The sequence below is a fragment of the Cylas formicarius genome, unplaced genomic scaffold (assembly GCF_029955315.1).
Source record: "Cylas formicarius isolate icCylForm1 unplaced genomic scaffold, icCylForm1.1 PGA_scaffold_3__17_contigs__length_32017465, whole genome shotgun sequence".
Classification (NCBI taxonomy): domain Eukaryota; kingdom Metazoa; phylum Arthropoda; class Insecta; order Coleoptera; family Brentidae; genus Cylas; species Cylas formicarius.
The window spans coordinates 15,723,074-15,736,833 of NW_026844326.1; the positions used below are offsets into that span (position 1 = coordinate 15,723,074).

The 13,760-nt window shown below is 35.2% G+C and overlaps 1 protein-coding gene across 2 annotated transcripts; it reads right to left on the reverse strand.

The window, feature by feature from the left end:
* Positions 1-804: 804 nt before the first annotated feature.
* LOC132699935 (kinesin-like protein subito) lies at positions 805-11,726 on the reverse strand. Of its 2 annotated transcripts, none has more exons than XM_060666928.1 (8): positions 11,491-11,726; positions 11,062-11,317; positions 10,773-11,010; positions 9,817-10,287; positions 6,060-6,450; positions 4,268-4,705; positions 2,379-2,451; positions 805-2,080 (listed from the first exon to the last, which is right to left on the reverse strand). In XM_060666928.1, the coding sequence occupies exons 1-8, from the start codon at positions 11,656-11,658 to the stop codon at positions 2,010-2,012; spliced, it is 2,106 nt and encodes a 701-aa protein (XP_060522911.1). In that variant the 5' UTR covers positions 11,659-11,726; the 3' UTR covers positions 805-2,009. The 2 variants fall into 2 exon arrangements, with proteins under 2 accessions (XP_060522911.1, XP_060522912.1); XM_060666929.1 differs by lacking the exon at positions 11,491-11,726 and adding an exon at positions 11,372-11,426.
* Between the last annotated feature and the right edge of the window lie 2,034 nt (positions 11,727-13,760).

Here is a 13,760-nt window from a genome sequence, read left to right on the forward strand (position 1 = left end):
AAATTAAAATTATAATCAAAATGATATTGGACATAATAACCTTGTGACGAGAGAATGTTATTAGACCGTTAAAATCAAACTAAAAATGGACATAATAACCTCGCGATGAGATAATGTTATCAGACCATGTTTTACAATAAAAATTTATGCTGATGTTGCGACATATCGTTGACACGACGTTTTCGCAATCGTTGCACTCTTGCAGGTCGGTGGCATTTAACCCATGTGGACAATAGGATTTCCGGATATAACATATATATATGTGAAATGAATGGGTACGTATTCTTTAATCCTTATTTTATTTACATTGTAAAATAGTGCGATATTACATCTACATCCACGGTTAGTATATATTTCATTATATGGAGGAGGGGGTCGTTTAAAATTTCCTAAGCTTGAAGGGGGTCGCTATATAAAAAAGTTTAAGAAGCCCTGATCTAACTCGTCTAGATTTTTTTATGGGTAAGAATAAAAGATTTTATCTTTAAAGACAGAATTTTCCAAACCAAAGCGTCTGCTTCCATCAATCATATACAAAGTTAGTAAATAGTTGCCAGTCAGTACGAAAAAGGTGCGCCAAGTGTATTGAAGAGAGCGGCGCCCAATTTGAACATTTGCTTTAAAATATTTCAATATAATTAATGCAAAAGGATAAATTTTAAGATTTTGTATTCTAATATTTACTGTTGTGTTTATTAGATTAAAATAAATATAATTTTGTTTTCTAAATAATCTGAAATATTAAAATATTAAAAATATCTAAAATTAGAATTAAAATATTGAATGGTTCGTAAGTTTCGTGTTTTTAAAGGTTGCTATAGCTGAAAAGGCTCGCCACGAACACTAATTTAAGCCTACAGTCAACTATGATTATCATATAAAATAAGAAAATTGTTTTTATTTATAAGAAAACGGAGGAATGTAGACATAATCTGAGTACGCTACTGCATTTGCCTTAAAGAATGCCTTAATAATGTTTTTATCCCATTTCAAAATTTTCATAAATAAAAAAGTTATGGGCAATTTTCTGAAGGGCCGAAAATTGGAAAGCGCCCTATATCTCGGCCATGTTAAGTAAGTCGATTTTGCTCTATGTCTGGATCAAAATGCTATCAGATTATTCTAGCTGTATTATCAGAAAGGTCTGCATTAAGAGGATAAATCTTATTGATGCAGTTTACTCTATATGCCATAGCAGAAAGTGACCACAAACCGGCAATTTACCTGATTATGACTAAAATTAATTCCTCTAAACTGCTGACACAAATTGACTGTGGTTGGAAAATGCAGAGAATGTCTTAGAGAATGGCGATCTTGAACATGAAGCTTCAGAGATTTACATTAGAATTGCTGGAGAAAATAATCTCTAAATTAAAATATTATAACAAAAAGGTATAGTTAAGCATTCTTCAATTATTTCACTTAAAAGACAAAGTAAAATATTTAAATAATTTAAATAATGTAATATTGTAACATTTGATATAGTTATTCTTACCTACATTATATTTGTTTTGATGAGACTTTGAGAATGAAGTTTACCCGTTTACTGTTTTTCATCATGTATTTGTATATTATAGTTTGAGTTAGCCCTTGCTTTAATTGGTCCGGATTATCAAGTCTCTACTGTACTGCCTAATGTAACCGACCATACACGTCTATTAAAGAAAGAAGATTCATTATATATGACGACGCCACAATCGCAAAACCTCAAATAATTTTTTTGTATTGTAAAACAGTTATGTCATTGGATAAAATACCAATTTTCATAACCAAGTTGTCAAAATCTATTGTTAAATTTGTTGTGGTACCAGAGCATTCCTAGATAATTATTAATTCTTCCGGTCGAACATGTCGTCACCATTCTCTCATTTCAAACTTATTTGGATATTTAGGGGATTGACCATATAGCTATTAGATAATACAGGTGCCCCACTACTGTAAGCCCGACTGGAAAACGGCAAATGTTAAGTAAAATTTCCAATTCTCAAAGATATAAGGATTTAATTAACTTAACTTAATTTAAAACTTGACAATTGTTCAGGAAGTTCAAGCTTCAAATCACTATTGCTCGTTGGTTGCTCTGAAACAGAAATACCCTAAATAAATATAAATGGTGTTATTTAATAGAAGCTTGATATTTGATAGTAAACATTGACTCCTTAAATTTATTTTACAGAACATATGTACAATATAAATGTATCACATATACTTAATGAATAAATTCAATTTTGACGGAGAACAAATTCAAGTTTCTCATGTTACAAAAGTCACAGATACCAATTTAATGAAATGAAACTTTGACACACAAAATATTTACATACAACCCTGTAAAATATCGAACCCTTATTAAACAACTGTACGTATATTAATTAAAGTACCTTCAATACTTTGCGAATCATCTCCATCTCCATCTGGCAATTTGCGGACTGGAACAAATAGCGTTGCTTCTTCCTAATGTAAACAACTTGTTAATCGGGATAAAATAACCCCTTCCCATTATACAGGGTGTGAATGTAAAACCGTGAAAATGTTCAATTCTTTGCAAAGAATTTGGAAACGAAACGAACGAAATCACCTCGATACATTGTTGCCAATTTTTTTATACATTCAGTTGGTATTTCCTCTTTTATTTTAACATTAGAACTGAACACTAACAGGTTACTGTTTAGGTTGGTTTTATTAATTTTTAAACTAAATATATTTTTTAGCAGAACATTATTTATTTATTTATATTATGTTTGAGTCAAATTTAATTGAGTGAAAACTTCACGAGAGTATTTATAGGAATTTCTTCCAATGTCGGCTTTGCGCCTAGGCGCATGATAAAAGACAGGTTCTGGAAGGTTTCGCAAGGTCTGCTGAATCTGTGACCTATGATCTCCTTTTAGCTTCAATTCTAGATATGCAGCTTTTGTGTTCAGGACAAAAAAAAGACGACTTTCATTTTTAACATGCATCAGCTGACTTTGCGTATAGGTCATGTTACATCCAGGCACCTGCAAATCGGTCTCTCCAGAGACCGTAATGTTTAGATGAATTTGGAATAAGGTCCATAATGCCTGGTACTGCCCATTGTTAACCAGGTTATGGTTAAGGTTCACAAGAAAACATGTTAATTAACGACTGGGCTTAGGATTTGATAGAAATTTTGGAGGTGATTCAATAATGATTCGAGGAGGAATCTGTTTTCAAGGTCACGCAAAGTTAGTAGTGTTACGTATGAATGTATGAGAATTTGGGATGTTCAGTTCATATGTCCGTACTATCTTGGGTCAACAATCTGGTCTCCATTTTATGAAATTCATAAAAACCGAATTGAGGCTGTGCAGAGAAAGATATAGGATGGGCCAGATTAGTTTACAAGTGGATATCATTGAAGTGACCTTCATGGACTGGCTACTCTCGAGGAAAATTTCTGGATTTATGTTTTACCATTCTATCACTGCGGCTATTAATTCTCCTTGTGTTCTGTCAAGTTTTAATTGTCACGTCCGTTCTAGAGAATTGAGAGGAAGTCACCTTTTGTCTCCTGTAGTGATTAATAGAATATGCCTTTGAATAGGCTGGTGTGCTTTACAAATCAACACAATACCAACAAATTAAAGTAATTAAATTTTGTTAAATTGATATGTAGCGCCGAGATTGTGTTTTATCAATACGTTAACTAATGGAGTTTCAAATAGTGTGCCATTTGAATGATGTGCAGTTCTTTTACTGTCCATAGTTTATTATATTCTTTTTGTTATTATATCCTAGTTTAAGTTACCGTAAGGTAAGCGTGGAAGGAATAAACAAATTCGCATGTCGGTGGTCTATCTGGACGTAGCGGGGGTTTGAAAAAGAGAAACTGACGATACGCGAAGTGTGGCGACACTAGAAGATTTTTTTCATTTAAAAATTCAAGTTTTACGAAATAAATAAACGAGAAGAGACCTTTTTTTATACGCAAAGAGGATTTGAAACAAGATTAAGATGAAAGTCGATAATTCCGGGTTTAAACCCCTTAATATGCAGGGTGTTTCATTTGAGATAAAAAAGAGTTGATAGTGTACGCAAATGAAAACTTCAGATTAATCCAAGCAACTTTTGTCTCTAACATCTCTAACATTGTTCAATCTCTTCTAGTTCGCGAGATAATGAAGTGGCGCCTCATAAACGGACTACTCTGTACATGTTTTCAAAATAAAAAAAAGATGTTACATAAAATTGGCAACACTGCTTTCAGAAAAGGCGTAATTCCGAAACGTCGACCTAATTTGGTGCTTACCCGGTCGGTGCTATCTCCACTGCAGCTCTCCGAGCTGCTATCGGTTTCGTTTCTACTTCCTTCGTACAGCGAATTCTTCATTTCCAGCTCTTCGCAGCGCAGCTCGAGCCGCTTGAAATCGAAGACCGCGTCCGCCAGCATTTTGTCCTTCTCTTGGATCGCCTTCCTCAGCATCTCGTTGTCCGCCTCCAGACGTCCGGCCCGTTGGCGCAGCGCCAGGTTTTCGTCTTCCTTTTGCCGCACGATTGCTTCCAGGTTCTCGGTTTTCAGCGCCATCTCGTTCGCTTTACACGGCTCGTAGTCTTCCTCGTCACTGTCCCCGATCACTATCACGTTTTGTTTCTGCCGCACATCGCGCAGCTCTTGCTCCAGCTGTTCGCACCTGGTTCTCAGACGGGCGAACTGCTTATTCTTAAGCTCTATTATGTTTTCGTATTGCTTAAACGAAACAGTTTAATATTAATTTTGCATTGTACTGTGTAAAGTCTGTTCATAAGTATAAGAAAGTGACCAACTGATGCGAATTAAGGAAAGACCCGGGCAAGCTGTAAGAATGAAATATGGCCGAACAGGTCCCCACTTTGCTTAGAATTTAATTATTTGGGGACTTGTTAGGAAAGATACTAAACAATATTTATTTATTTATGTATGTATTTATGTTTAAATCTAAAATAAAATTACAAATTATTTTTATTGCCTACTTAAATTATTTAAAATTATTCACATAATGTATATACTGATACATTATCGCTATCATCGCCTGTTCTAATTATTATTTGTTCTATATTATTTGCAATATGGATATACGATTGTTCTGCTTTTTCTATATGTTTAACAGAATTTGCCCAACTTTGTGGAGGGATCTTAAAAACTTCGTTTTTTTTTTTTACTTTTGATACTTAGCGTCAAAGTCAGTAGTAGTAGATTTTCTTAGATATTTAAACTCTATAACATACGTTTTGAGTTGGAAACTAATAATATAACCTTCCATTCTTAGATATTCTTATCAATAGAAAATCAGACCTAACATTGGGTCATTGTGTTTAACGATATTAATCCTTCCATGAAAAAATACACTTCATCACAACCTTCCAATAGCAATGAGGACGAAAGCAATCCTACACTTGGCACTATCCTTCCTTACAATCAAAACATCACTGACCACATATCAAAAGTTCTAAAGAAATATAACGTCAAAACCAGATTTAACACTTCTCCGAAAATCTGTCAACATCTTCGGTCCTTCAAAGACAAAATTTTAATTAAGATGCCAGGAGTTTACAGCATTCCATGCATATGCGGCAAAGAATATATTGGAGAGACCGGACGAAAAATATCAACTAAGCTCGAAGAACACGAAAGAGAATTACGACTAAGACACAATCACGAAACCGGACATAAAATTTTATTCGATAAAACTAAAATTCTTGCATGTAATCAATTCTTCTACCAACGAAAAATTGGAAAGTCTATAGAAATCTATAAACAACCTAACAATCTTAACCGCGACTCAGGTCTTTATCTATCACCAATATGGGAATCAGTCATCCAAGACAGTGTTTAGCTCCGCCCCCCTCAACCAATATACAAGCAGATGCAGAGTAAAATGCGAGGCAGTTTCAGTTAAGCTCCGAAGAAACCAACAGGATGATTGGCGAAACGTCAGCAAGTTCGAGTCAGCAAAAACCGACGCAGGAGAAATCCAGAAGTTTTGTAAAGAGTATATTTCTATTGCCTTCCTAATTTTGCCTCCCTAGAATACTCGGATTTTGCACCGTAGCAATTTTCATACCCTCGTCAGGTGATTCCTTTCCATCTCACACACGTCCTCCATCTGCAGGCGCGCTTCGCTGAGTTCCAAAGTCAAGATAGCGACTTGATCTCTCAAACTCCGCAACTCGTCCTGGTGTTTGTCGTCCTCCACGACGGTAGAGCAGAATTTCGCCATGTATTCCATAAACGTTGATTTTCTGGCCTGCTCGACCTCTCTGGCTATGGCGGAAAAATTTAAAACGTGGTGCGTGTCGTCAATCATGGTACCGGCCGGATTGACGGTTACCATCATGGCGGTCTCTTCCTTGCCCGAGAGCGCCCTCTGGAAGAGCTGCGTTAGTTTCGATTCTCTAAACGGCGGCAGTAGGTTATCTTTCGTTTGCTGGATCGACCGGATCTGGTGTATGCACCTGCAGATTAAAGAAGATAACACAAATAACTTACAAATAAACTCTATCCGGATGCACTAAACTCTGTGGTTCACTGTTAAACTACAAAAAAAAATGTGGCGGTTGTCGTATAAACAGTATTTTATGTATTTTTTAAAGAAACTTCCACAGTTTACTTCAATACTTTTTATAAAGCTTCTGGATTCCTCCTGCGTTGGTCATAGCTTGACCTAAACTGGCTCGCATTTTACTCTGTACCTGCTTTTATATTGTTTGAGAGGGGCGAAGCTAAATGAGGGGCATAAACACCGATTCCCATATTGGTGACAGCTAGAGACCTGAGTCGCGGTTAAGATTATTAGGTTGCTTATAGATTTCTATAGACTCTCGGATTTTTCGTTGGTAGAAGAATCAATTCTACATTACATGCAAGAATTTAGATAAAATTAAAATCTTAACCGCGACTCAGGTTTCTTCACCAATATTTGAATCAGTCATCGGAGACGGTGTTTATGTCCCTCATTTAGCTCCGCCCCTCTCAAACAATATAAAAGCAACTACAGAGTAAAATGCGAAGCAGTTTCAGTCAAGCTCTGAAGCAGCCAACAGGATGATTTGCGAAACGTTAGCTGGTTCGAGTCAGCAAAAACCGACGCATGAGGAATCCAGAAGTTTTCTTACGTTTATGTAGATTTTTCAAACCAACTTCCACAAGCTAACTCTTCTGGATCATCTTGTTGGCTCGTTCAGAACTCATTCCACTTTGTATAGGGCGGGTCAACAATAGAGGAAAATAAAGAAAATGACAAATACAAAAGAAAGACGAATAAAACATACGTTTATAAAAATGTTTCGAATTCCTATTAAAATTCTTCAACTTTTTTATTAATAATAATATGTACACCATGTGAGATATGAAAAAAAGTTTCGTACAAAAGTTTCTTGGATTCTCCTGAAGATTTAAAATATTATAATTCTGTTGATACAGGGTGTCTCAAAAGTGTCCCCCCCCTCCTCGACATAATCTTTGTTATTTTAAATAAAATACCCCCTATATTTCGACATTTTTTGAATCCTTGACCTGCCCGGTCAAAATAAATGTCACTTTATAAAAAAAATCCTATTCGAATTTTGCATGATTTAGGGAGAAATTGAGGTTACGTTTTTTTTTTATATTTAAATGTTACTTTTTGAGATAATCGAGGTTTAAGATAACACGCAGACAAATTCTTGTTGAATTTAAAGCTGCCCACATTAAGTCACTTGTTGGCAATATTAGACATGATACTACTTCTTTTAAAGATATAATACTCTAGATATACGAATAAAACCTATTGCTATAATTCTATAAAAAAAGTTAACTAAAAAGGCTTCCACGAACGCCGTAGAAGATCTATAAAACGACGTGCAATTTAGAACAAGAAGGCCAATAGTTAGATGTTTTAGGGTTTTAAAAAGTAGATTCCGTATATCAGCAGGAAAAAGTTGAAGCAAATATTGCATGTTAAAAGATGATGTCCCTCGGGCTGAGTTTTAGGAAAATGGTTTATTTAACAAATGATCATATTTTTGTCATTCAAATTAAATATCCGCATACCATTAAGGAACACGGTGATCTACTATTGCACAGAAAATACATTCCAATATCGCACTTAGTAAAGGCCAAGGCTCAAGAAATAGCCGAAAAACTTAATGTTCCAAATTTTAAAGCTTCTATCTCTGGAGAATCAGCAGATGTGAGTCAAGAAGACGTAAATCAGTCTAAAGATAAGTTGCCCACACTACTCCTCGGATATCGGCGACACGATGTTATAATGCCGAAGAGATTGGCCTTTTCTTCCGAGTCTTACCTAACAAAATACTTGCTTTGACATTCGAAAAACTTAGTGGTGAAAAGCTTTCCAAGGAGAGGCTTACAATTTTATTTTGTGCTAATATGGCATGACAAAAAGAAGATTTGCTCGTGATTGGAAATGCTGCGCGACCATTCAAAAATGTAGCAATTAAAAATTTACCGTCAATATGGAAATTTTACAAGAAAGCATGGATGACACGAGACATTATGAATGACTGGTTGTTACAATTTGACAGACCTAAAATGGCGAAAAAATTTATTATTCTTGGATAACTCCGCATCGCACCCCCGTGAGGTTAAATTACAAAACATAAAAATTGTCTTCTTGCCTAATACATCAGTATGTTAACCTCTACATCAGTGTATCATACAGAATGAAAAATTGTATTATCGTCGACTCATACTGGAGCACATTTTATCAAAGACGGATCAAGTAACGTCCGCGTCAGATTTAGCAATTTAGTAAATATTTTAGAACCATAGCAAATTGTTTCAACAAAGCTGGTTTTCAAAAAAATTATAATTTTTCTAAATCAATGGAATGGGATCCAGAAGATAATATCCCACTATCTACGATATTCAAATGGAACGATGTTTTAAAGAAATGAACATAACGCAAGAAACTCTTGGAAACTATGTTGCGATCGACAATATTAGAGCGACTGAGGAGACTAGTTTGAACATTGAATACGCAATCGAAAACAAGACAGCGATCAAGAATATGATAATGGAGAAGCTAGCGAAATTAACAGCTATAATGAAGCCTTAAAAATAATTACCGATCTATAAGTTTTTGCTATTTCATTTCAACACCTTTAAAAATTTATTAGATAATTTTCAGTCAAGCTTGTTAAAACAAAAAATATTAAATATGCGTCAGACTAGTATCTTAGAATTTAAGTTCATACACCTAGTTATATGTCCCAAACTGCAGACGAAGCCCAAAGCTAAGCGAAGATAACGCATCGCTGACACCACATCAAAAGCCCTATTTATTCGATTGTAATATTGTAAAATACGCTCTTAATTATTCCAACCTTTGTAACGGCCAGTTCGAATAATACTTTATTTCGCTTTCCGTGTAATAAATGTTTTTAAAAACGTTCTCCCGAATTTTGAACATTTAAGTACCTATATTTTTTCCATAGTTTTTTGTATGTTTTTAAAGAAATAAAGGTAATACGTATTTATGATTTATGTTGTTTTTTTTTCATGCACCTCTGATAAGGGGACAAAACTATAGTTTAAAACGCCTCTTCCTTTTCCGTTTTTTTGTTTCGGGAACTTGCGACTTATCGAAAAGTACTCTGCGTCTTTTTTTTTTTGGCGAAAATTAATTGCTTGGCTTCTTGAGTCCCTCCAGAGAGAGGACTTTCCACTAATGCCAATGCAAATTATATCTTTCTTAAATTTTTTATTCTTAACAACTCCAAGCAACCTAAAATATTTACTTTTTAAGCTTTCGCAATTGCTACATTTTCATTTAATAGACCAACCGTAGTTTGTAACATTTCATGAACCGATAAACTTACCTTCCCAGAACTAGAAGCGACTTATTGATGGTGTTAGATTCTTTTAATCTATCGCCGGTGTTCAAGGTTTTCTTCAGTTTCTCCGACCCCGCCAGGTCGCAGAAATTCAATGACGAATAACATTTTTCCGCCCGGAACCCTTGGACGAGCCTTATCGTGAAAATGGCGTGCGACCTGCTCGAATGAGAGTTCACTTTTGTCTCCGCGTAGTTGATATTTTGCAAGCCGAATTGCAATAACTGGTAGGCCTCCAGGCCTGACTTGACGTGATAGTATTTCAAGTCTCTGATGTAGGTGTGCTCGTGTAGACCGCCCAGTTTTAATTTCGGTCTCGAATGCCCGGAGTGCGGTTGCAGCAAATCGTAGATGTGCTCGTTGTAGATCTCGGCGAAAGACACCCATATCTCCACGAGATCCGCGTTGCCGGTTATTGTGGCGACCGGGCAATCGCTGAGTCTCGCTTGCATAGTCCTGCAGACGTAATTTATTTTACATTATAAGAGGAAAACGAATTGCGACGGGGTCAAAAATTATACAATTAAAATAAAGAAGATTCCCGAAAACGCATCGATTTTTGACAAAGCCACTTACAGATGAAAATGCCAAACTTAAAATTTTACTTACATTTAAAAAAATTAAGATCAAAGAAAATTGTCCATCATGCCAGGTCGATCTATTATCATATAATTTAATTAAACCTTTTGTGAGTAACATTATCATTTTTAATCATGATAAAAGTGATTATCAGCTGTAATAAAAGCGATAGCTTCTTCCTCAGTCCTACTCCCACGACAGAATTTTAATTTGTGGGTCTTAGTAGCTAGGTAATTAAATGTAACTGCGCAATCATGTGAAAATAGTCGAAAACCCGCGAAATACTATTCTAATTTTTACAATGGTGGTTAATCGCTCGCCTATTTGTTAGTTATTAGTTAAAATGGGCACATTGACTTCACCTGTAAGTTTTCAAGTGGAGCAACTTGTCAGGTCGCTGACCATATATGTGAAGCAGATTTTGGGTATTCCTCTTCTCTTCTTCGCTCTGCAAAGCGCTAAGCTCCATTACTGTCCCATTTGGCAAAGGTTTTGCTTTGGGATCTTCACGTAATATGGGCAAACTACGAAACAGATATTCAAATGCTCTAGGTATTACACCAGGCGCATTTTCGGTCCCAACCATTGTAAATGTTTTACCTGGAATAAAAGACCCTCAGTTCGAAAAGAGTTTCTCCGATCAAACCTAACCAGATCCCGAGGCACCGTATGCAAATACAGTTGCATTCCTCCCATTAATAAAATGTAATACTTTGGATTTGATAACGTCATTGAATAATTCTTCTTGAGTTACATCGGGCCCGAATATTTTTGTGAAAGTATATTTTTTATTAACAGTTTCGCCTTTGGCCGCCACTTTACATATTAACGTGTTGTCTGTAAAACTATAGAGGTGTGCAAAAGATATGCCTTTTTTAATTCGAAGATACACCTCCACACAATCATCCTAAAAAATATTCCGTAATCAATACTATAGTTTTGCCAGTACAGAAAAAAATACAAGAATAATGTTAGATATCTCCGCCATTATATAAAACAACATGCACAACAATAGCAAAATGTGAACTGCGAATAAAGAAAAAAATTCGAAAAAATAGCAAAACCAAAAACTGAACTTACTTTTTTACTGGGCTGAACAAGGTCACTGCATTGGTTAAAGCGGTCCTCTAAGTTAGATCGTACATTTTGTATCCCGTACCTGTTCCAAGATAAAAAAACACTCGGGTCTCTAGCTTTTAAGTAAGACACCTCTTTCGACAACATGAAGGAATTATCAACAAAATCCATTTTAACTGCGACTAGCACAGCGGGAAAACTACCATCAATTCCCTCAGCCGTTACACACTCAAACTTTAAGTTTAAAAGCCATGCATAGATAGATCGTTCTTCGTCGTTTACAATTCTTCGAATGGTGGGATATTCACTAGGATCATACGCCCATTATTAATCCCCTCAAGCAAGATTAGAACAGAGACGTTTTTGTACATGTACTTTGTGTACGACTACTACGAGTTATTAGTGAGTGCAAAATAACAGTAAAGCTGTCTAATGCGATATCAATTTGATTTATTAGCAGCTGAAAAAATTAAAAAACGTTGATTGGATATCGTTGACACTTGCTGTACATGTCCAAGTTACGGTTGGAAAGTTCAGACCATAGAGAAAACTAATTATTTTCCGCTGTGGTTCAGATTCAATTCAAAGAGGATAGTTAAATTAATGTAATGACGTCTCTCTTGTTTACCTGTAAAATGATTTGAAACTTGAATACAAGTAAATTCGTAATTAAATAAATAAATAAAATAATTCGGTTTTCATTTTTGTGATCATTAGGGTTTAAGTAAACTAGCAAAAACCTCGTAAATTATTTAATGTAAATATTTAGCAGGGCTTCTTAAACTGTGGGTCGCGACCCCCAGCGGAGTCACGAGACTACTGAAAGGGGGTCGCAAAGATCTGATACTTTTCAATCATTAGAAATAAAATTTTAAAATTAGTATACACACTACGAACAAATATAAATACAAATAAAAATCATACAAAATACTATTGTAGTTTAATTATAACAATTTTTTGAAAAAAGTGGCAATGCAAAACTGTTACGTATGGCCTATAAATGAAAATATGGAATTAGCATTTAAAATAATAAATACAACGCGCTCCTCGATTTTCAACTGAACGTTCGACATTGACGTCTGGCCGCCGGCGTCAGTGTTTGCAAAATAACTTAGTGATTATAAGTACCCAGACGCCGCGTCGCCTTACAGCTTACACATACACTACGGAAGCATAATCAAGCTAGGCTAGGCGAATCGGCATATTATTTTTATAAAAGAATAATAAAAAAGATTAAATGAAAGCTTCTTTTTCGGCGTCTTTGTGATACGGTGCCTTTGTGCGCTGCACACTTTGAACACGCCATGCGTCGGGGTTGATCTGATCGTAATTTGTTGTCATTGCACTGGTAAAGATTCGAGTGTAGTTATTTTTCTGTTTGTACTTCAGTTGGGACTCAGCTTTGTCTTCGTAGTGACGTGTGTATTTACTATGTAATTTTCAGTTGGTGTTTTTAATTATTACGTTAAAGTTCAACTACATTTTGTTTAATTATTTATTATTATTTAACCATCATGGATAAATGGCTAATTAAAATTCCAACTAATAAGTCTGCCACGCCGTCACAACCAAGTTGCAGTGCTTCAAATCCGACTTCTAGCAAAACAAAAAAAAGAAAATATGACGAATCATATTTGCAATATGGCTTCACATGCTCTTCTCACAACAATGAAGAACAACCAGTGTGCTTAATTTGCAAAGAAGTTTTGGCTGCATAAAGCATGAAATTCAACATTTGAATACTAAACATGCAACGTTATCAAAAAAGCCAATAGAATATTTTGAGCGTATTTTGCAAACATCAAATAAAGAAAAGAACACTTTGGAGAAGTATGTTACTTTGAATGACAAATATCTATTGGCATCGTATGAAGTTTCGTATTTGATAGCAAAAACGAAAAAGCCTTTTACTATTGGAGAGCAACTTTTACTACCTGCAGCTATAAGAATGTCTGAAATTGTTCATGGAAAACAGTATGCTTCTGAAATTAGTAAAATTCCATTATCAAATGACACTGTGTCCAAAAGAATTTCAGACATTAGCAATGATCAATTTCAACAGCTTCTTATGAGGCTTAAAGACAACTCAAAGTTTGCAATACAACTGGACAAGTCGACAGACATTTCAAAAATGGCACAGCTGTTATTTTTTGTAAGATATATTTATGAGGGAAGCATTCATGAAGATATACTGTTTTGTCGTCCTCTGGAAGATCATACTCGTGGAAAAGATATATATAAAAAAGTAAATGAGTTTTTTGAAAAAGAAGGAT